We start from the raw sequence: 25,780 nt of genomic DNA, 5'->3' as shown, positions 1-25,780 counted from the left end.
CATTCTGACTAGAAAAATCCAAAACTACACTTAGTTTCAAAAACTTAAAGTTGGTGCCAATTAGAGTCATCTTTCCCACATGTGCTTATTATTCAAATTAGCTGGAGCCTCTGTAAACATTTAGATTTCCAACTCATCCCCAGAGAGCCAGAGGCAGCACCCAGAAATCAGTATTTTTTAACAAGCTCCCCCATGAGTGTTATGATCAGGTAATTTTGGTAACCAGTGAATTAGAGTTCACCAAGATGTTGCAAGATTGTTCTTGATGAATATGTGGCATTCACTGTTCAGGGCCAATAAAATCTTACTGTAAACAGAGTTTTGGATTACGTTCTTTTATAGAATATCCAGATTATAGTTGCAATTTATGCTTTTTAAAAACCTGGATAATTCGAGGGAGGGAGACAAATAGAATATTACCAGCATCTTTTTTTCCCCCAAGAAGAAAGCCCCCATGGTGTGAATTCAGGTTTATTTAAACACCATGACATTATGACTAATATATTGGATGAGAAAATCCATTTTCATTTCTAATTTTTCCATATAAGAAGGCTTCCTGAAATTTATTATTGTTTTACTTTGGCTTATAACCTTAAAAATTAAATACTGAAAGTGTCTGTCAAATTTTGCAATTTTCCTGCTAACTGCAATAAAAAACAGCTCCAGGCGTATAAAACAAATGTCACTTTCATGAGAGCAAAGGAACATTTGACTTTCAACTAAAAAATATATCTGAATCCATGTTGTAGAGAAATATTAAAGTTGGTTAAATGTTAGAAAATGTAGACTAGAAAGAGAAAAATAAGATTGTAGAGATCGTAATGAGGTAGTGTCATCACGTGCTCAATCATGAAAGATAAAATGAAGAATTTTGTCAAAAAATAAAATGTTAAAATAAATTATAGTTCTTATATAAGTTCTGAGAAGGTAGTGAGAAACTGACAATTCAATGAAGAGAACAGGCATCTATTTCTCTTCAGTTGACTTTTGGCATACACACACAAATATATATACATAATATACGTTGATACGTATATTTAGATACTCTTACATACATATATACTTTTTCCTTGACATCGCTTTCCTGAGGCTTAGTCCGTTATGACTAATAAAAACCAGAAAAGATATTCATACGTTTTTAAAAAAATTTGACATTCTTACATTTTTAGTATTTCATTTACACCACCTGTGGTAAACCTAGAAAATTGCTATTATTTTGAGATTGTTTTTCTGAAGTAATCTTATTTCTGGATCTGTATCACAATTCAATATAAACAGCCTAAAATCTATTAGAGCAAAGTGGTCAATAAAAACAGAAGGACACAAAAAGAATTAGAAAAATTTTTGAAAATATTTCCTTGGAAAGGTACATACAGAAAACATTTCACAAGCACATGTTTTGCCCTGCAACATTCAATTTATTTGTCATATTTGTGTGGATGAAAGTTTGTAGTTGAATTTACACTTGTAAACATTGCAGACTTTCTCTCTTATGGAAAGTAAGCATGGGAAAGAAGATACAAATAATATTAGGAATCAATAGGAAATGGCTTATTCAGAAAAATTAATTTCTGAGTATAAGTAATATACCTAGTAAAAATAATAATAATAACAAAGCACAATAGTTATTTGGATTATATATAAACATTTATTTTGATTGGTATATGTATACATTGGAATGTGTGTGTGTATTATATATATATATATATGTATATATACGTATATATATATATATATAATACACACACACACACACACACACATATATATATTTTTTTCCAAGTGTTCAAAGAACTTTTACAGTTCCTTCTTATACATTATTTCTTTATCATAATAGTAATTGCTATATTCTTATGTACAGTTTGTTGGTGTTTGTCATTTCCTTCAGGAGTAAATAGTAAACTTACCTAAGGCTTTTCTTCAACATACCAAATTATTTATAATACCATAAACAAACTGGCTTAGTTTTAAAACTACCAATTACATGGTATAAGTTTATCCAATTGTTATGTTTATAAATATTAAAATGGTTTAACTCTTCAGAAATTTTTACATTGAATAGATGATAGTGATTTATTGGCTCCCATAAGAATTCTGGCTTATATCCTGTTCACCAAGTATCAATTTACTTTCATAGGTGACCAACTTGCCAGTGGGAGCCTATTTTTTTTACAGTAAGACTTATTTGGGGAATGTTAAAATCATATGTTATAATAAATGTGGTTCCTAAGTCCATGGATTGATAGTCATGGTCTATTTTGTGTTTCTAGAGGCAGGTTTCTAGGACTCTACATTAATTTGAAGGTAGACTAAGTTTGTATGCTACAAAGCCTAAAGAAATCACTGCAATAACAACAAAAAAGTATACCAAGTAAGTGAACAACAACAACAACAACAAAATCTTAACTGGAATCATTAAAAAAACTTCAATTAATCCAAAAGAAGATAGAAACAAAAAAATGGAAAAGATGCAACAAGTAGAAAATAAGCAGAAAGATGATAGATTTAAACCCAATCATATTAACTTTCATATCAAATATAAATGGCTTAAATGCTCTAGTCAAAAAGCAGAGATAGTAGGATGGAAAAAGGAGACCCAACTATATGTTGCATAGAAGAAGTGCATTTCAAACATAAGGTACAAATAGGTTAAAAGTAAAAGAATGAAAAACACACACCAACATAGCATTAATCAAAAGAAAACTGGAGTGCCTCTATTAACAGCAAAATAGAATCCACATCAAAAAATATTTCCAGGGATAAAGGTCATTTTCCAATAATAAAGGAGCTAGTCGATGCAGTGGACTCCACAGTCCTAATTGTTCACACATCTTTTAACAGAGCTTCAAAATACATCAAGCAGGGGCGCCTGGGTGGCTAAGCGTCTGACTTCGGCTCAGGTTATTGATCTCACAGTTTGGTTTGTGAGTTCGAGCCCTCTCTCTGCCGGACTCTCTGCCCTCAACACAGATCCTGTTTCAGATCCTTTATTCCCCCTCTCTCTGTCCCTTCCCCGCTTACATGCTCTCTCTCTGTCTGTATCAAAATAAATAAATAAATAAAAATACATTCAAAATACATCAAGCAAACGCTGATATAACTATAAGAAGCAATAAAGAACATCACAATTATAGTTGGAAATTTCCACATTGCTCTTTCTGTAATTGATAGTACAAGGATATAGAAAATCAGTAAGGATATAAAATACCTGAATACTATCAAGTAACCTGGTCAACTTGATGAAAATTTTATATACAGTTCAGACAGATAATAAGTGTATTAACATGCAAATGCCTAATCTATTAATTAAAGGAAAAATTAAAAAATTATTTACATATAATCATGAAATGACAAGCTTAATGTAAATGGAGTCAAAAAATATTTAAGCAGTACAACAGTTTAATCATATTTTTCATTATACCTCCTCCCTAAATCAATCTATATAAGGATTTTGCTATTACAGATATGCTTTTTAGTGAACACTACACATGGAAAATGTATGAGAATACTTATCTCTTTTAAAATTAATTTTAAGAGCTATATAATTTATGAAGTTTAAAAAGCTTCATCTTACGGAACATATTTTCATTTTCTATGCATCAGAATGCCTACTGTGAAAAGGTGAAAGGTAGGAACTGAAATAGTTATTTACAATAAATCACAGCAGATTTTTGACTACAGTCAAAAATACATTAAAGACAGTTTCACAAAAAACCCTATATACACTCAATCTACGATGCTACTGATTAGAAAACATGCCATTATTTTAGGTTCTTCTAGAAAATAATAAATGCCTCCGATTAAAATTATGACATTGTAAGATATACCAATTTCTGAGATGTTAAAATGTAAAATGTGTGTGTGTTCTGAGATGTTAAATGTATCTCTAGATGCTAAATGGATGTGTTCTGAGATATTAAAAGGTAAATAGGTGTGAATTTTATAATCTAAACCTAAAGATATGTCTCCCCTGAAATGAATTTTATGTGAAGTGAATTCAGACTCTGTTGACTCACTGAAATAGCCATCTAGGCTTAGTATTTCTTCGAAAATTAATAAATTCTCTGTCTTGAATTTTTGAAAAAGAAAGATATTCCCAACTCTCTGCTGGTGAATAATATACCAGGGAATAAAAAGGCTACACAAAATGGAAAAAAGTCATTGTGAACTCAGAAATACTTAACGTATTATATATTTCCCCCCAAATCCTTGAAGTAAGAAGTTTGTTTCTGTTGATGTCTTTAGAAAGGTAGAGTTCTTAGCACAAACATTCCAAGCAATGAATGAGTTTCAGTGTCATTGGCCCAACTGGTCCAATTAACATCTGGTCCAATTAGTTATTGATATGAACCCTGAGCACTTCCATTTTCTAGGGCCCCACACAAATTCAGACCAGGAGATACTACAGAACGATATTTAGAATGGTAAGAACATTTAGAAAAACAATTACAAATAGTATAGTGTAGAATTGGATGTTGCAATAATATATATTTATTATGATAATATTAAAACAGCTTACACAGGTTAAAAAAACTAAACAAATCTATTAATTAAAACACAATGAAGGAAACTGAGCAGAGAAACATCCTGTATTTTAATTTTGATGAAACAGTATAATAGTCAAAATTTGTTCATTTCTAAAATTCCTATTGTCAAAATAATCAAGGAAATATATAACTTAAAAATCTTTTAATTTTTAAAATATTTTTTGCCAAACTACATTTTTTGCCTAATGTCAGTAACGTTTTTTAATAGTAAAGTTAATAGTGACAAGTATTCAGACAATAAGTATTTACATGTGCTTTAAGTTAAATTATTCAAGCTCCTATTAGGTTTATAAAATATAAGCAAATTTTACTTAGCTGGATCTTAGATAATTGCTACTATGGAAAATGTTAGAATTTTTAATTTAACATACATTTCTCAGTGGATATAGCCATTATTTTTAATACATATGTCTAAGCAGTTCATTCAGTCATATTCAGATAGAGTTTGGTCCTTCACTTTGCATGTTATAAACCACCTGGATCACTTACCTTATCTTTTCTTTGCTTTTCGTCCTGGTATACAGTCCAGTGTTCTCCATCATTGCTGTACGCTAGTTTGTAAGAACCTACGAACTGTACATGACCAAAATCTTTAGCTCCTTGTGTAATGATGCCAGTTACTTTGGTAGGGACCAGAAGGTCCACCTAAAAGAGGAAAAGACATAATTTAAATGCCACAGCAGAGACCATTATAAATGTGCAAGTTGCTCAAATTCAGGAGGTTAAGTAACATACATGTTAAAGCCAAAGATCCACTGATTATTTGTATTTTGAAACTGATGACTGAGTCTGTGATTGGCTAATAATTTTGACTTTGCCACTGGATAAACTTAGTTGAAAACCTGAATAACTATTTTGACTGTTTTAAAATAAAACGATGGTCATTTTAGCCTACCAATCAATTTTATATTAAACCAAATTCCTCTAGCTGTGCAGTTTTGTGCAACTAAGATTGAACAGGGCAGGCAGGGCTGATCTTCTTGGGATGAAGGTCTTCCCCAGCTTGTCTTCCAGAGCCTGTGCTTATAATTCAGTTTTCTGACATTACTGGTCATTTCAATTTTAATAAAAATCAGACTCTAGTTGTATACACATTAGGAATAGAAATGATATTATATGTATCACAGTTAAACATTAAATAAAAAGTCAACATTATTTCCATGAGTTTTAATCAGCTCAGGAATATATAATTGAATAATAGTAATCATTGTACAATGAAAATCTTGTTTAGAAAACTACAATTCTAAAAATGTTGAGGAGAAAGTTGGACATTCTTCAAAAATGAAGGAGGATTACAGTATGCATCCCTGACTTGTGGGATCTGTGCTCATGAGGTGTTTTTTCCTACAAAATACATACTTATAAAAGCAAAACACGCATGGAGACTCAGTAAGCATTAAATTAATCAAGATGTGATTGAAATGCAAAAGACAGCATTGATTTTCATGAAAAAGAATACATAACATTGAATAATTTAGTAGAATTCTGTTCTCTAATTCATGAAGGTTTTCTTATATCTTATTATGTTAATTAAAAAAATATAGGAATCTTTGTTTTCTATGTGGACAATTCTTGTAAGAGCTTTACCTTTAGGTTTATTAATGTTCCTTGATCTACAGCTTCCGCTCTCCTTCCACAATAGCGACCTACTTCCTCCTACTTCCTGTGACTAAGTGCCCTGCTTACATCCTTGATCTTATCATCTTTCACTGTCATGATCCCATATGTGACCTTGGTGGCTTTCAACCACTATGTCCTTTTGTTTCTATTTCAGGTTCTTTATCCTGTGAGATGTATGCAGCCACAAATAGACAGTCATGGGTCAGACATAGTCCATGAATGAAAAGAGAGAGCCAGGGTGAATGTACTGAATAGACCATATTTAGTGATTGTATTTAGATGCTTTTCAATAAAGATATGAAAAAAGTTCCCAAAAGTTTCACAGCCTAGGAAAATTTCTTTAAAAATTCACAGGGGATTTGACCACTTTTTGTAACACTGTTTAATTAAAGACATCAGACTCAACTTGGACAATGAAGTAAGACAGAAAACTACCTTTAATTCTTTATTAAAATACTTTAGAAAGTTTATCAAACCTAGAAAATATTTTTGTTTCTGCATATTTCCTAACATGTATTATATCATCTAAAATATCTATCCTGCAGCAAAGCAAGGTGGCAAAATGATGATACCTGGGAAGGAAACTTTTGTTGCCTCATACACACTATGCTAAGTGCTTTCTTGTGTGTCCTCAATGAATCCTCTCTACAGCCCTGTACAGTACCTTTGAGATGAGGGAACAGAAGCTAATATATTATAATGTGTGATCCAAAGATAGATAGTGAGTAAAGGGAGGATACTAGATTCAAATTCAACATTCTGATTCAAAGTTCCATCATACATAAAAATTCTCACTCAATGATTTCTTGCTATGCTTTGTGATTATTTCAGAAATTTCTGGAGAATCTCAAAGCTTCCTCACTACACTCATTAAACTTACAGAAACTCTAAGCTCCAAACCAAAACAATCCTGGATTTATAATACGAGAAGAGCCCTGTAATTTTTTTTAATGTTTGTTTGTTTGTTGTTTGTTTGTTTGTTTTTGAGAGAGAGAGAGAGAAAGAGAGGGAGAGAACATGTGCACATGAGTTAGGGGAGGGGAAGTGAGGGAGGGAGAGAGAGAATCCCAAGAAGGCTCTGTGCTGTCAGCGCAGACATGGGGCTCAAACCCACAAACCATGAGATCATGACCTGAGCCAAAATCAAGAGTTGGACACTTAACCGTCCGAGACACTCAGGTGCCCCAGAAGAGCCCTGTGTTTTAACATGAATTTTGGCTCTGTTACTTCACCTATCCAGGCTTAAAAATACAGATTGCTTTTGTTCTAAGTCCAAATATAATTGTGCAGACACCTAGGCATTGCTACTGGTCTTCAAAATGCTTTTAATATTGTTGACACTCAATTAAATGGGCAAAAAATCTTCCAACACTCTGAGTCACTGTGTTGCTTGCAAGGCTATAAACACACAGGAACTCAAACTGTCTCCAAGAATATGAACATTTCCATGGCTTGATTCTTCACTCTTTAAACTTCTATGAGTGTTTAGCTACAATGACGCAATGAAGAGTCTTATAGCATATCTCTTTTTCTGTGGTATTTCTTAAAGTCAGCTGGGTTTCCTGCTGGGTGGAGATGTTTTCTCCTTAAGCTGTGTTTCTTGGCTCTTTCTAACAGATACGTTTTTCTCCCACTCTAACTGCTCCCCTTCTCCAGCTTTTTTGTTTGTTTGTTTGTTTGTTTGTTTGTGATCTAGAAATGTTTTTCTTTTTTGTTCCAGTTAAGTAAATTTCTCTACTTTAATAGTCAGCAATCTGTTTCAAGCTGGATTTGTCCTAAAATTTGCTACTTAATGTAGCAAAAAAACCTTAGAATACCAGGCCTAAGCAAACCTTTAATGTAAAAATAATCAGCATCCCACACTTAACACGAAGGTGCTGCAACAGGGTATATACAGTGAAACACACTCACAGACATGTCACCCTCATGTTCAGCATGCAGGATGATCCCAGAAAAGCTCATTTATCTGTATCTGTGCTAACCCTTAGCTCATGAGCACTTTGCCCTCTTATGGATCTTCTGAGTTAAACTTGTACTGCAAACATGCTAGACAAAATGCCTTCAGCTGTCTTAGATAGACCTTTACCTCCAGGGGTTTGGCTCAAATACAGCAGGTTATTTAGGGCACTGAGCTGGCGTATGGGTAGACATTTGGCTTAGTGCTCTGCTCTTCATGTCTGGATCTGTATTAAATGTGCCTTATATGTAACAATCCCTCAATAAAAGTTTTGCTGGATTGAGTTAAAACTACTTCCTAAGTATGTTCTATGGACAAGAACCAACCATGCCTAAGGAGGCCACAAGGTACCATAACAGAAAATGCCAAGAGTCTTTCTCTTGTTTCTGTACAGAGGATACATTGGTCAAGGAAATATAGTATCACAGTGGCACCAACCAATTTTTATGGGGAAAGGCAACTAGTTAAAAATCTTCTCCGATCGTCTTAAGAGGCAGTCTATTGTAGAAGAGCTAGATGGTCTGGGTTCCCCAAATGGCTCTGCCCTCACTAGCTATATGCCCTTGGGAAAGCTACTTTATTTCTCTACATCTCAATTTCCTTATCTGAAAAATGAAGATAACAACCCTCATAGGATTTTTATGAGGATTAGGTGAGTTAATATTTACTAAGTGTGTAAAACAACATATAAAATATATTAAGGGCTATAATAGAATCTGCTAAGAGTAAAACAATAAATAAATCTGGGGAAATAATCTATTATCACTCTCAGAATGTTATTAGAAGCATAAATATAGAAACAGAGAAAGAGGGTGGTTAGATTGTCCTACAAGCAACTTCTGGAACATAGTATATTTTGGTCACCTTCTTAAAAAAATAGTAATTTCATCTTCAATTAAAATAGAGAAAATGTGAAGCAACTGAAATTCCCATTTATGGGTGAAATGTTTTACTAAAAGTAATATAATTTTATGGAATGTTGTACATCCTCATTTGAATACTAAGATTAATTACTGGAGGGAAATGGTTCCAAAATAATACTAAAAGAGAGAATTAGATTTGAAATTATGGTGATTTATTTTCCTTTAATTATATGAGTAAAAAATGAGAGATTCATATATAGAGAGGCTTAAATGACATAGAAGTAAAGAAAAAAGTATTGCATGAGGGTTATGTAGGAATGCAACTCTTATGTTGTAAAACATCATGTAATGTTTTAGTGAAGCATAAATATTTTTAGAGTGTCTAACTTAGGAAAATTATAGAAAAACTAAGAGCGTTTGTTTGACAAAGGTCAAGATAAATGGCATTTCAGATATCTGCATAACAGCTTGACAGATGGTTCCCTGGGAGAGCACACTAGGAAAGTCAGTTGATTTTCACAGAGATGTCCTTAAAGGGGTGAGGAAAATGAAAAGTGATACAGATAAACAGGTGTGCAACTGTGGATATTTTACATATAAATAATAGTAATAGTAATAATAGTAATAATAATGTGTAATGGCTGTGCAACAGTCTCTGTTACAGTTACAGGATAAATATGAAAATTATTTAACAAGTCCCCTATTGATATTCCTTTAATTGGTTTCTACTTCTTTGCCATCAGTAAAAACTTAGAATGAACTCCCAAGTTCATATCTTCATTCACCGATGCAACTATTTCTTGTAGGCCTAAATGACCTGCCATTTGAAATGTGATGTGCATTCTTTCCTTTCTCTCAAGAAAGATTATACACTTGCATCTAGGGTATATGATAAATCTTTCTCTGCATAGTCACCAATCTCATGTTTTATAAAATTTTACATTTATGACAATTCTGAAAATGGCTTTTTTATATTTAATGTACATAAATGGCAACAAGTGGCATTTAATTTACATTCTCCCAATTGGGTTCAGTCTCACTAATAATATATACAGATGGTCTCTTTAATGTCCTTTATTTATTAGATGTTAGAGGTTTTCTAATTGTTTTTAAGAATTATGGACTTACATGGTATCAATATGGGCTTCTGTTATATTTGTTGCTTTATTTTCCTAATTTTCGATGTCATTTAATTTTATATTTTACACACAAATTTTTAATTTTCCTGTACTTAAATGTATCAATGACTCCTTTTGTGATACCATATTTTTAATATGCTTAAAAAGATTGTTCACTTAATTAAATCAATCAAATATGATCTACATATTTACCTATGATTTCCTATTATGTTTTTTTTCTTTCTTTTTTCTTTCAACACCTAAACCATCTTGACTTTATGGATATGTATGATGTGACATTCTTTTTTACAAGAATGTAATTTTTGTAACACTTTTTCCCAAATAATCCATTTCTTTTTTTTCCTCCTTCTACCTGCTGATAGTTACAAGGTTTGTTCTTTATTTTGAAATTAACACTATGACTCAGGGTCATCACCATCACATATTAGGATATATTTTGGTGAGAGTCTCTTTTATTGCTTATGGATGGAATCAAGTGGGTCCATTCAAGCTGTAGCCTAGTTTCTGGGGGAGGGAGGTGTGGTCAGAAGGTTTTCTTGTTTTATGGTTTAAAATGTTGCTTCTTCCTTTTTTGGTATCTTCCATTAGGAGGTCAGTTATCCAAACACAGCCTCTTTACTTCTGATTTTTCTTATTTATGTTCTTTTCTCACTCATAATGTTCCTTTTTTATTACTCTCCATTCTGTCCTCAATATTATGGATTTTGTTTTTGATAAAGCAATTTCTACTGCTACATTTTAAAATTTCCTTGAAACACATTATTATTAGGATACCTCCCTCATCATCTCAGGATTCATTTTATCCTCTCTGGTATTCATGGAGAAAATTCCTTTGTACTTTATATATACATTCTAGTAATCTGCTGTTCTGATAGGAAATTTTCTATTTTCACAATTTTTCTTCATGCCTTTAGAATAATTTCTATCTTATTGCTGTTCTACAAATTGAAAAATAAGCCCCATATCATCTTGTTTTATTTTCCTTTACTTGAACAGAGAGAGGACAGTCCTGATGCCAGTACACTGGTCACAAGTGTCCCCTTGGCCCCTCACCAGCTATTAGGCAGTTGTGAGAATTCTCTTTCTGACCTTCAGATGTCAACACTGCCTCTGGCCTTTTTACCAATGCCCAGCAGAAGTTTAGGCTGAACAGTGTAGCTAGTCTGAAGGACAAGCCTCTCTACTCTTGCTGTTTTTCCTCTGAATATTGTAAGGATAATGTATTTTCTTGACAACACAAAATCCAAAGCATTCTCTTGTCAAATATAAGATCCCAGGGGCAGGCAAGTTTTTCTCTGTTGTTCATCTTGCACCTGGCACACAGTAAGTATTCAATAAATACATATTGAATGAATGCTTTTATATTTTAGGATTCAGTGAGCCAACATGTAGCCAACATATATTTTACTCTACCTAGCCAGCTTTGTATTAGGAGGCAAATGGGTGTGATGGGACACTGGGAGGGAGAGCAGGGGCCACAGCATACAGTTTCTGCTTGTAGTAAAATGACGGTTGGGCTCTCCAGACACCAAGGCAGGCTTTGGGTCTTGGCCACCACTGTTCTGATTTAGATGTTGGAATCCACACGCTCTAGGCACAGGGGATTCAGCCCAGGGGCCTGGAAAATCACCAAATGGCATATATTTGTATGCATACTTCATGGATGAGGGAAGCCAATCAAGGGTTGCAGTAGAAGTTGAATGAGTCAATATGACATAAGCAATTTCCTCATAAGCTCAACATAGGAACACTTAAAATCAGGCTTGCTCTCTCAGTTCCAGAGGAAATGTGAGAGAAAATTCAACCAGGCTTCACTAAAATTATGTGTAAATGAAAGTCCAATGATTTAAAATTTTCTCATTCAATCTCAAATTTAAAAGACAAAAACAACCAAATTATATATTATACATTAGGATTAATATAATACATAGACTGAATCTAATGCCTTTGTATTGATTTACTTAAATCATGACACCAAAAGGGAAAATAAGTTGATTTTCTCTTCTTTTTTTAATGAGTGACCTTTGTAATATTCTATATAAATTTTATTTTTTGAATTGTTTTGAAAAAATATTCTCAAACAATTGTAGTTAGAAGTAACTAAAATCGACATTAGGTTAACAGGTAAGCTCTTACCCAATTTCTCCAAATCCTATGTCAGAAAGAATAAAGTATTTGACAAAAATTATAAAACTTAGAAAATTATTAGGGAAAAGAATCATACTTTTCTCATTGGGTTATGAAAAGTGATTTTCTGCTGAGCTCACCAAAAATAAGATCATCCTGAGAGAGTAGAATTAACATATCTTTATTTACCTTTCAAGCTTGATTTTGATTAGGCTGGGAACTTTGACTTATTCCATGAATAAAAATTCAGGGCAATGGCTAATTGAATTAGTCTGCAATTGATAGGGTCATTATTAATTAGTAAGTGGAGACTGAATACAAGACTTTGATCAAAGAACATAATGATATCCGATAAATATTGTTCAGATATCTTAATTAGAGCCGTGCCAGAGCCCAAATGCAGCAGAAAATAAAGAAAATTACTGGTAAATGATTTGCATGTAATTTAAAAACCATAGCACAACTTTTAAATAGGAATTGAGGTAGTTTGTTATTTAGTGCTTTCTGATAGCACAATGAGAGGGGAGCCAAGGTAAAAATTGTGTCAGCATCTTTTATAAAGCCGGAGGTTCATTGAACTGGCAATCAAATTTGCGTGCACTTCAGTGGCCAGAATTTGGTTGATTGTTCGCTTGGAAAGCCTGTTTTGAGTATATTTCTTTGGCAACTACTTTACTGAATATAATTTTACCAAAGGCACTTATATTTTATATAACCATTGTGTATTTTAGAGATTGACATTTACAAATACAAAACATCTATACACAAATATGTGTGTCGATATGTGAATTTACACAAATCTTCTTGTTTTGGGACAAATACATAAAACTCATGAGAACTCTGAAAATAAAACACCCACAGAGTAAAGTATACTGCAATAGCAAATCACAATGCATATCTTAAATATTATGAGGACCTCGAAAGGTAGGAAACTTGACAGAACGCACACTCTATTTTTATGTACCATGCTGGCTGGAGGAGGTATGCATTTGAGGTTGATATAAAACTTTGCCATTCTCACAATTTGTATATCATCCATAGAGTCCTGTGCATGATTTGGTTTCATCAGACCAGGTGAGCCTTCACACTAGATTTTCAGCCTTACCTTCACATATGCACATTACATGGTGACTGATTTTTAGGCTTCAACAACATCCTTGCAAAGAGAACTAGATGTAACTTTCCTCCCTTGTCCTTACAAAAGGAAGTGGAAAGAGGCATGGACTCTCAGGAATCAGGCGTGAAGGTGTAAATTCTTCAAATTGCTTTGGGAAAATGTACCATCAGTGTCAACAGCTAGAAAATAGCCTGGGTCAACGTGTTGCTCTGAAGTGATTGGAGGGGAAAGGGAGGGATGTGGCTCAGCTGTCTGTGGATTACAGGGTTAAGAGCCATTGACACAGAAAGTGAATGGCCCTGAAGGGTGGCTTTGTAAAAACAATCTTTTGTCCAAAGGATAAAATATACATATAGTATGGATAAAAAGGATACAAGGTATTTCCATTCAAATGCATGGTCAGTAACACTGTCAGCATTTTATTTGTGTAAAAAGGATGAGCCTGGCTTTGGTGGATCTGGCAGGGCTCTCTAGTCCCTAGGACACCAGTCACCACACATCATAATTGTAGTTTTAAAGAGCCTCAGTGACAGCCCTGGTTATAGATTTCCTCATGGAATACCCATAAAACCAATGTGTTTTGTTTACTTATATTAATTTATTTATGGTAAAAATATCTCCTCTATATTCTTCCACTGCTAATTTCCATTAGTTTTGTTCCCAAATAGAAATAAGGAGCGGCTATTGTATTCTTGAGACTCCAATTTTATCAAGCTTCTCTTTGAGGTCCTAATATTAATTTTCCATTTATTCTCTTTAATACAGTGTCTAAGGTCTTTTGAGCTTATTAAGTGGTAAAATATGAAACTGGGTGCTGGATGCTGATAAAATCTAAGTACTACCTGATGAACATATTTTAATTAGGTTCCATAGTGCAATGTGGCCTAGATATATTTATAATAAATTCCAAATAGGTACATGCCTAACAGTTACAGTGGCATGCCTTGAATATAGGGTATATAACTTTCATAAAATATGTCCTTCTTGATTGCATGTGAACAATAAGATGCTAATATTTTCCTTTTTTCAAGAAGTAGCACTATGTTTAAGGGACTATCATATATTTGCTTGTCTTAGAACAAGAGCTCATTTCTTTGTGCAATCAGCTCCAAACAATCTCATATTTTAAAAATCACATTCTTTAACTCTAAAATTATTCATGCACTAGGTTTTCGATTACTGTAAAATAGCTCATAAAGCACAGTCTTAAATTAGGTATAGAATTAATAAATCACTTGGAACAAACTCATTCTATTAAGCTTATTTAATTTTTTTGCATATGTACTCAAGATTTTTAAAACTCTCCAAGTTATAGCTCACTTCACTAAAGGATCACTTATAGATTTAAATGAAGAATTTCATGAGACATCTCCCACCCTTATGGTTGAACATCTTTGCAATAACTGTCTTTGATATCCCATCTGAGACTTTAGTCACAAAGCTGCTGAAGTTTATTAACATAATTTGCAAAGAAAAAAAAACAGAAGTGAAATAAGCAGAATGTAGGGATAAAGTCCCTTTCATTTGTTATTATAAACACTTAAGGATCCTAAAATCCAAAAAGATATTTTTGTCAAATTTGAACACTGGTTTAAAGAAAACAGGAATCATATAGAAATTATTAGATAGAATGACACTTAAAACATAATTTTAGAAAGTTATTTATAATGGAATCAATCAGCAAGAGATAAAAACAGAAACAAACAAACAAACAAAAAACTATTCATCTTCATAAATAACTCACAAGATTTGTCACTTGATCTTGTGGCTTATCAAACCTAAAAAGGTATTTTTCTCATTACAGAGAAATCTGGTACATTTCAAGAAATGCTGAAATGTCTGTTAGTTTAGGAATCAGAATATAACCTTTGACACATCTATACGTTAAACAGAAGCACTGGAGGTCCAATGCAAGTGACTTTTTAAAGTTTCCCCTTTCAAGACACTTGGGACAAAGGTCGCATATATAATTTACTACCTCTTTAATACCCTATGTTCTAAAAAATGACCTTGTAATGCATTGTCTCCAACTCTTTCGCAAAGTAACGTTTTCTTTAAAAAGTAACAGCAAGTGGGAGCATGGAAGATGGTGGCGTAGGAGGACGCTGGGCTCATCTTGTCCTGCTGATCACTTAGATTCCACCCACATCTGCCTAAATAACCCAGGAAACCGCCAGAAGACTAGCGAACGGACTCTCTGGAGCCAAGTGTAGAGGAGAGGCACACGGAAGAGGGTAGGAAGGGCGGGGAGGCGGTGCGCGCTATACGGACTGGCAGGAGGGAGATGGGGGGGGAGGGGGGGCCTGCTGGCAAAGCAGAGCCCCCGAGTCTGGCTTGCAAAAGCGGAGGGGCTGGACCGCATGAGTTCTGACAGCCAGCGGGACTTAACATCTGGAATGTTATAAGTCAACAGCTCTGCTCAGAGAGCGGGAGGGAGAGAGGACACTGGGAGGAAGAGGTGTTGAGCCCCGGAAGACAGAGTTCAGCTCGGCGATGGGGAAAAAAGGTGCTGCCCAGCACCATCCCCCTTTCCCATCCCCCAGCCGAAATCCCAAAGGGAACCAGTTCCCGTTCACTGAACTTGCTTGCACCTCACAAACACCCAATGCTGTGCTTCTAGGATCCATCCCTCCGACGGGTCTGCCTCCCTCCCAGTGCTGCAGGGCCCCTCCCACAGGGGATCACCAACAGCAAAGTATCTAAGCCTGCCCCTCCTGCCCCTCCTGCCCCTTGCAGATCTGCCCTGGCTAATACGCCCTTGGCCAGATCCCATCGAAGCAGCACCACAAGCCTGGCAGTGTGCAAGTAGCCCAGACAGGGGTCATACCACTCCACAGTGAGTCCCTGCCCCTGGGAGAGGGGAGGATAAGGTACACACAGTCTGACTGGGGCCTCAGTGGTGGGCTGGGGACAGACATCGGGTCTGACTGTGGGCTGCCCACCAACACAAGTTACTCCGGACAGCACAGGGGAAGTGCCCTGCAGTTTGGAGCTACCGCAGGGACTATCCAAAATGATGAAACAGAAGAATTCTCCTCAAAAGAAACTCCAGAAGTAGCGACAGCTAACAAATTGGTCAAAACCGATTTAAGCAATATAACAGAACAAGAATTTAGAATAATAGTCATAAAATTAATCGCTGGGCTTGAAAAAAGCATAGAGGGCAGCAGAGAATCTATTGCTACAGAGATCAAGGGACTAAGAAGTAGTCATGAGGAACTAAAAAATGCTATAAATGAGGTGCAAAATCAAATGGAGGTGGCCATGAATTGAAGACATAGGAGAGAATAGGTGAATTAGAAGATAAAATTATGGAAAAAGAGGAAGCTGAAGAAAAGAGAGATTTAAAAAATCCAGGAGTATGAGGGGAGAATTAGAGAACTAAATGATGCAATCAAACGGAACAATATCTGTATCATAGGAATTCCAGAAGAAGAGAGAAAGGGGCTGAAGGTGTACTTAAACAAATCATAGCTGAGAACTTCCCTGATCTCGGGAAGGAAAAAGGCATTGAACTCCAAGAGGCACAGAGAACTCCCTACAGACATAACTTGAATCAATCTTCTGCAGGACATATCATAGTCAAACTGGAAAATACAAGAATAAAGAGAAAATTCTGAAAGCAGCTAGGGATAAATAGGCTCTAACTTACAAAGGTAGGTACATAGAGTAGCGGCAGACCTGTCTACTGAAACTTGGCAGGCCAGAAAGGAATGGCAGGAAATCTTCAATGTGATGAACAGAAAAAAAATACGCAGCCAAGAATCCTTTATTCAACAAGTTTGTCATTCAGAATAGAAGGAGAGATAAAGGTTTTCCCAAACAAGCAAAAACTGAAAGAATTCATCACCACTAAACCAGCCCTACAAGAAATCCTAAGGGGGATTCTGTGAGTGAAATGTTGCAAGGACCACAAAGTACCACAGACACCACTACAAGTATGAAACCTACAGACATCACAATGACTCTAAACCCATATTTTTCTATAATAACAGTGAATGTAAATGGACTAAATGCTCCAACCAAAAGACATAGGGTATCAGAATGGATAAAAAAAATAAGACCCATCAATTTTTTGTCTACAAGAGACTCATTTTAGACCTAAAACACCTTCAGATTGAAAGTGAGAGGATGGACAGCGATCTATCATGCTACTGGAAGTCAAAAGAAAGCTGGAGTAGCCATACTTATATCAGACAAACTAGACTTTAAATTAAAGGCTGTAACAAGAGATGAACAAGGGCATTATATAATAATTACAGGGTCTATCCATCAGGAAGAGCTAACAATTATAAATGTCTATGTACTGAATACGGGAGCCCCCAAATATATAAAACAATTACTCACAAACATAAGCAACCTTATTGATAAGAATGTGGTAATTGCAGGGGACTTTAATACCCCACTTACAACAATGGATAGATCATCTAGATACAGGATCAATAAAGAAACAAGGGCCCTGAATGATACATTGGATCAGATGGACTTGACAGATATATTTAGAACTCTGTATCTGAAAGCAACAAAATATACTTTCTTCTCAAGCGTACATGGAATGTCCTCCAAGATAGATCACATACTGGGTCACAAAACAGTCCTTCATAAGTATACAAGAATTGAGATCATACGATGCACACTTTCAGACCACAATGCTATGAAACTTGAAATCAACCACAGGAAAAAGTCTGGAAAACCTCCAGAAGCATGGAGATTAAAGAACACCCTACTAAAGAATTAATGGCTCAATCAGGCAATTAGAGAAGAAATTAAAAAAAATATGGAAACAAATGAAAATGAAAATACAACAATCCAAATGCTTTGGGATGCAGCAAAGGCAGTCCTGAGAGGAAAATACATTGCAACCCAGGCCTATCTCAAGAAACAAGAAAAATCTCAAATACAAAATCTAACAGCACACCTAAAGGAAATAGAAGCAGAACAGCAAAGACACCCCAAACCCAGCAGAAGAAGAGAAATAATAAAGATCAGAGCAGAAATAAACAGTATAGAATCTAAAAAAAAACTGTAGAGCAGATCAATAAAACCACGAGTTGGTTTTTTGAAAAAATAAACAAAATTGATAAACCTCTAGCCAGGTTTCTCAAAAAAGAAAAGGGAAATGACCCAAATAGATACAATCATGAATGAAAATGGAATTATTACAACCAATCCCTCAGAAATACAAGCAATTACCTGGGAACACTATAAAAAATTATATGCCAACAAACTGGATAACCTGGAAGAAAGGGACAAATTCCTAAGCACCCACACACTTCCAAAAATCAAACAGGAAGAAATAGAAAATTTGAACAGACCTATAACCAGCGAAGAAATTGAATCAGTTATCAAAAATCTCCCAACAAGTAAGAGCCCAGGACCAGATGGCTTTCCTGGGGAATTCTACCAGACATTTAAAGCAGGGAAAATACCTATCCTTCTCAAGCTGTTCCAAAAAATAGAAAGAGAAGGAAAACTTCCAGACTCATTCTATGAAGCCAGCATTAATTTGATTCTCAAACCAGGTAGAGACCCAGCAAAAAACGAGAACTACACTCTAATATCCCTGATGAATATGGATGCAAAAATTCTCAAGAAGATAACTAGCAAATCAAGTTCAACAGCATTTAAAAAGAATTATTCACCACGATCAAGTGGGATTCATTCCTGGGCTGCAGAGCTGGTTCAACATTTGCAAATCAATCAATGTGATACATCACATTAATAAAAGGAAAGATAAGAACGATATGACCGTGTCAATCGCTGCAGTTTGCATTTGACAAAATTCAGCATCCTTTCTTAATAAAAACCCTCGAGAAAGTCGGGATAGAAGGAACATACTTCAACATCATAAAAGCCATTTATGAAAATCCCACAGCTAATATCACCCTCAATGGGGAAAAACTGAGAGCTTTCTCCTGAGATCAGGAACATAACAGGGATGTCCACTCTCACCGCTTTTGTTTAACATTGTGTTGGAAGTGCTAGCATCAGCAATCAGACAACAAAAGGAAATCAAAGGCATCCAAATTGGCAAAGATGAAGTCAAGCTTTCACTTTTTGCAGATGACATGATACTATACATGGAAAACCAGACAGGTTCCACCAAAAGCTTGCTAGAACTGATACGTGAATTCAGCAAAGTCGCAGGATACAAAATCAATGTACAGAAATCAGTTGCATTCTTATACACTAATAATGAAGCAACAGAAAGGCAAATAAAGAAACTGATCCCTTTTACAATTGCACCAAGAATCATAAAATACCTAGGAATAAACCTAACCCAAGATGTAAAAGATCTGTATGCTGAAAACTATAAAAAGCTTATGAAGGAAATTGAAGAAGATATAAAGGAATGGAAAAACATTATGTGCTCATGGATTGGAAGAATAAATATTGTTAAAATGTCAATACTACCCAAAGCTATCTACACATTCAATGCAATCCCAATCAAAATTGCATCAGCATTCTTCTCGAAACTAGAACAAGCCATCCTAAAATTCATATGGAACCACAAAAGGCCCCGAATAGCCAAAGTAATTTTGAAGAAGAAGACCAAAGCAGGAGGCATCACAATCCCAGACTTTAGCCTCTACTACAAAGCTGTAATCATCAAGACAGCATGGTATTGGCACAAAAACAGACACACAGACCAATGGAATAGAATTGAGACTCCAGAATTGGACCCACAAAAGTATGGCCAACTAATCTTTGACAAAGTAGGAAAGAATATCCAATGGAAAAAAGACAGTCTCCTTAACAAATGGTCCTGGGAGAACTGGACAGCAACATGCAGAAGAATGAAACTAGACCACTTTCTCACACCATTCACAAAAATAAACTCAAAATGGATAAAGGACCTGAATGTGAGACAGGAAACCATCAAAACCCTAGAGGAGAAAGCAGGAAAAAACTTCTCTGACCTCAGCCGTAGCAATCTCTTACTCGGCACATCCCCAAAGGCAAGGGAATTAAAAGCAAAAATGAACTATTGGGACCTCATGAAGATAAAAAGCTTCTGCATTGCAAAGGAAACAACCAACAAAACTAAAAGGCAACCAATGGAATGGGAAAAGAGATTTGCAAATGACAATTCGGACAAAGGGCTAGTATCCAAAATTTATACAGAACTCACCAAACTCCACAACCGAAAAACAAATAATCCAGTGAAGAAATGGGCAGAAGACATGAATAGACATTTCTCTAAAGAAGACATCCGGATGGCCAACAGGCATATGAAAAGATGCTCAACGTCACTCCTCATCAGGAAATACAAATCAAAACCACATTCAGATATCACCTCACGCCACTCAGAGTGGCTAAAATGAACAAATCAGGAGACTATAGATGCTGGCGAGGATGTGGAGAAATGGGAACCCTCCTGCACTATTGGTGGGAATGCAAACTAGTGCAGCTGTTCTGAAAAACAGTGTGGAGGTTCCTCAAAAAATTAAAAATAGATGTACCCTATGACCCAGCAATAGCACTGCTAGGAATTTACCCAAAGGATACAGGAGTGCTGATGCATAGGGGCACTTGTACCCCAATGTTTATAGGAGCACTTTCAACAATAGACAAATTATGGAAAAAGCCTAAATGTCCATCAACTGATGAATGGATAAAGAAATTTTGGTTTTTATACACAATGGAATACTACATGGCAATGAGAAAGAATGAAATATTGCCTTTTGTAGCAACGTGGATGGAACTAGAGAGTGTGATGCTAAGTGAAATAAGTCATACAGAGAAAGACAGGTACCATATGTTTTCACTCTTATGTGGATCCTGAGAAACTTAACAGAAGACCATGGGGGAGGGGAAGCGGAAATAAAAGTTAGAGAGGGAGGGAAGCAAACCATAAGAGACTCTTAAAAACTGAGAATAAACTGAGGGTTGATGGGGGGTAGGGGGAGGGGAAAGTGGTTGATGGGCATTGAGGAGGGCACCTGTTAGGATGAGCACTGGGTGTTGTATGGAAACCAATTTGAGAACAAATTTCATGTTAAAAAAAAGTAACAGCAAGTGATATAAATGGGCAAGTAGAGATTATGCTTTTAGGAGCAAGAAATATCACAGTTTCTGGGGAGATTGAAAGGTTAATTGTGAAGAAATAATGTATTCTTTTGAAACTTTCAGGTCAAAACAACAAATACGGCTGTATTTTCAAGGTGGAAACAATAATTTAAAATAATCTGACAGTAAAAACCCAAACATTAAGAATGTATCTAACATTTCTGCACTAAAATGCTTTTTGATATAGCATTTTTGTAGATATGCTTTATTAGATTAAGAAATTTCCTGTCTAGTATTTATTTGTTTCAGAATTTAAAAGTCATTGGGGCGCCTGGGTGGCGCAGTCGGTTAAGCGTCCGACTTCAGCCAGGTCACGATCTCGCGGTCCGTGAGTTCGAGCCCCGCGTCAGGCTCTGGGCTGATGGCTCAGAGCCTGGAGCCTGTTTCCGATTCTGTGTCTCCCTCTCTCTCTGCCCCTCCCCCGTTCATGCTCTGTCTCTCTCTGTCCCAAAAATAAAAATAAAAAATGTTGAAAAAAAAAAAATTAAATAAAAGTCATGAACAGATATTTAACTTTATTAAATTTTATGTCTATTTAAATTGAGATGATCATATGAATTTCTCCTTTAATTAATGATATATAACAAATGGTTACAAAACCAACACCTAATCAACACCAGAACTATAACAGTGACAATATCTATGGGGGTACTTTCCACTGTCTCCCTGCTTCTCTTAACCATGGTTACTTAATCCTACCTTTTTCATTAGTTCCTGGCTTTTTGAAACACAGTTTTATTCGACATGAATGGACCAATAAATAATATTTACTTTTAAGTTGTTTTTAAAATTTATAAAAAGAGTATCATATAGTAATCTTCTGGGACTTGCTATTATCATTTAATACTATACTGCTAAGATTCATCTATATGTTTATTTATGGTTATATATTTATTTTTACTATTGTGTAATACTACATGAGTACAAACTAGGCAATAAGACCCAGTGAATACCACGAGTATTTGAATATTTCCAACTTTAGCTTTTAAAAATCAGTGCTATAAACCCTCTTGTTCTTATCTTGTAACATACATATTTGAATGTCTTTTGCGATTATGTATCTAGGAGTGGAATTTTTTGCTCATAGAGTATATGAATGTACAATTCTATAAGACAAGGCCAAAAAATTTCCAGAATGATTTTACCAATTTACTCGCCTACCAGCAAGCTATATATATTCTTTACCTTCAATTTCCTATCTTTGTGATTAACATTAGATTTTCTAAGAAGTTTTTCTAAAGTTTGGACACTTTATGCATTTCTGCCATAAGTTCTTTAAGTAAACCTACTTAAACTTTGATGGATTCTATTCAGTCACATTCTATTTAAGACTCTTGAATCTCTGTTTAGAAGTGAGGGTCTAAATCATTTTCTTTTTTTGTACTTCTGCCCAGTTTAGGTACCAGAAACCTACGGTTTCATAGAAGAATTTGGGAAGCCTTTCTCTCTTTGTTTTCTACAAAATAGTTTGTGAACTCAGAGGGCATATGTAGTTTGAAAACTGTAAAGTCTGCCTTAAAGTCTTTAATGATGGCAGGTTGATTCAGGGTTTCTTTTTTTCTTTTCTATCTCTCTCTCTTGTGTGTCATCTTTCCTGACCATATAAGTTTCTATTTTTCTTTGAGTAAATACATTTTGTTGAATAAATACATTAATATATCTTTTACTATAAACATATACATATATGTAAACATATCTATAACATATACACATAGTAAGTATGGCACAATGTTAACTTTCGTTAAATCTGGGTATTGTTGTCTGCACATGATTGAAATATTTTATAATTTAAAAAAGCACATTCTATTGTGAAAGTCTGGGGAAGGACTTAAGTAGTTCTGTATCTGTTTTTGTTTCTACAGAAGTATGTGGAGGTGAGGGAGAGGATGGACCATTTCAAATATAGATCTAACTTTCTCCAGTAATACTGACAATATGTTTTTAGTTTTGCAATATAACCTTAGGACCCATTAAATCTTAGAATGAAAAGTAACATAAGTAGGCAACTTCTGAATGTTAAAAAAAAAAATCTGCTTGCCCAGAATATTGTAACTCTAGACCTAACGAAAGCGAGAATACTTAAGTGTTTAAGTTCAAATTTCACATGTCTTTTTTTCTTTAATTTTTTAATGTTTATTTATTTTTGAGAGAGAGAAAGAGACAGAGGTGAGCAGAGGTTGGGGCAGAGAGAGAGGGAGACACAGAACCCCAAGCAGGCTCCAGTCTCCATCTGAGCTGTCAGCATGGAGCCTGACGCAGAACTCAGGAACCTGGAGATCATGACCTGCGCTGAAGTCAGAAGCTTAACCAACTGAGCCACCCAGGCGCCCTCACGTGACTTCTTTTTACTGCGGCCACATCACTAGCATTGAGCCATTCATTTTAAAGAACGACTTTGTTCTGTTAGCTGAACTTATTTTGTGTAACTTGTTTTCATATTTCTCAATTTTTGCTGCCTTCTTAATAAAATAACTATGGCCAAATCATGTACATGAAATAATAAAGAAATCTGCCATGTTTCATAAATTATATTAACATATACGATTTTTTATATAGTGACGGAGAGAGAAGTGAGGACACTAAACATAATTATCTTCCATAAATTTTATCATTTTCTTATAAGTTTTATTAAAGATGAAATATAACCCATGCGCCTTAAGGACATTTTTGAAAACCATGCATGACAGTAACAGAATATAATGAGAGTAATTTGTAAAATATTTTTGTGCCAGGGCACCTGGGTGGCTCATTCCGTTAAGCGCTCGGCTCTTGGTTTCGGCTCAGGTCATGATCTCAACAGTTTGTGAGTTCCAGCCAAATTTTGGGCATGCTGACAGTGCGGAGTCTGCTTGAACTTGTCTCTCCCTCTCTTTCTTCCCCTCTCTTGCTCGCAAGTGCATGCACTTTCTCTCTCTCAAAATAAATAAATAGACTTAAAAACATATTTACTGCCTTCCTAACACATCCCCTCCTCCAGGTTTTCTTGTATTTCATGATGCCTAGTACAAAACTGGATTCTCAACAAACGTTTTTATTTTTTCATCCCTGAATAGGGCCAAAATTAATATGTAAATTAATACATCAAAATTAATACACCCATATTTGATATTCATCTGAAACTCAACTGTAAAGGGCTCTAAGCCTTCTTTTCAAGCCGTAGGTCTATGCTTTCTGTAGCATACTCTTTCATTATAGTATGTATCACATGTGCTTGCAGTAATGTGTTTATGAATGCCTGTCCTCTACTACATCTTGAGCTCCTGGAGTACTCTAATCATGTTTTAGTCATCTTTGCATCTTCCAGGCTTATTCCAAGGTATGCATATGTTAGGCATCCAGGAACACCTTTACTGGACATGTGGATAGATAAGATGGGAAGAGACTGGCTCAAAAACACAGGTTGGGGTTAGTTTTCAAAGTATAGCAGGACCACCTTTTTTTCATAGATAAGTAGCAAGGAAAAATGATGTGTAAATATCTAAAGAAATGTCTGAGTGAAGAAAATGATTTTCTTGAGAAAGAAGTTTTAAGGTAGAGTATTAAGAATGTCATATTTATACTCCACGGCACTGTGAATCTGGCAGCCTTGATCAGTATAGTATAAACTTTGGGAGAAAAAGATTAAAGTTAATGAGAATGACTTCAATACTTTGTCAGGAATGCAGAATGAGGTCCCTAGATTCAAAGAATGTTAATAAGAACAAAAAACCCAGGGACAATCTGACAGGTGAAGGACAGGACCTTTTTTTTCCTTTTTTTTTTTTTTTGTACTGTTTACTCAATTTAATCAGAACTTAAATCAAGATAAAGAGTGCCAAACTGACAGTCAATGACAGCCCTCAAGAATAAGAGGGGGTTATCACATCCAGGTCTGAAATGGGTAGATAAGTTGCTGGGAAAAAAGGAAGAAGTTAGTAGAATACCAAGTCACATGTCATTTTGCCAAGTAAGTTTCAGAATCAGGAGGCTGAGGGACCAGTAGGGCTTGGATTCTCCTGCCAGGGCTAGAAAGGTAGACTATGCAAATCTGAACAAAACTTTGGCTGAAGAGGCCAGCCCCCAGGGAGGGCAGACATGGGGACAAAGAAAAGGGGCTAAGTCAGGCAAGTTGGTCCAGAGTATCTTGGGAGACAGGATGTTACAGTCAGCTGATGGAATTTCAGGAACCCTAGAGTGACAAAAGACAGAAGAGCTGCTACAGAGGTTTGCAGACCTAAGTCCAGCAAGACATACTGTATATGAAGTAGAGTAAATAAAAGAGGGTGTATTAGATGGGGGCTAAAAGGGGTTTTGGAGATGGCTGGCAGAACACAATAGGTAAAATTCCAAGCACAGATACT

General features: G+C 35.3%; 1 protein-coding gene across 2 annotated transcripts in view; it reads right to left on the bottom strand.

The window, feature by feature from the left end:
* Positions 1–25,780, bottom strand: part of EDIL3 (EGF like repeats and discoidin domains 3) — a 416,155-nt gene that overhangs the window by 19,215 nt on the left and 371,160 nt on the right. For both annotated transcript variants that reach the window (XM_019462837.2, XM_019462838.2), the window contains one exon: positions 5,037–5,192. In XM_019462837.2, the coding sequence (XP_019318382.1) occupies positions 5,037–5,192 (156 nt within the window). The remainder of the gene's footprint in view (positions 1–5,036; positions 5,193–25,780) is intronic.

Source organism: Panthera pardus, unplaced genomic scaffold, assembly GCF_024362965.1.
Source record: "Panthera pardus isolate Hobbes unplaced genomic scaffold, ASM2436296v1 HiC_scaffold_2, whole genome shotgun sequence".
NCBI classification, from domain to species: Eukaryota; Metazoa; Chordata; class Mammalia; order Carnivora; family Felidae; genus Panthera; species Panthera pardus.
Note: the sequence above shows the minus strand (reverse complement) of the source record. Positions and strands in the feature narration are given on the sequence as shown.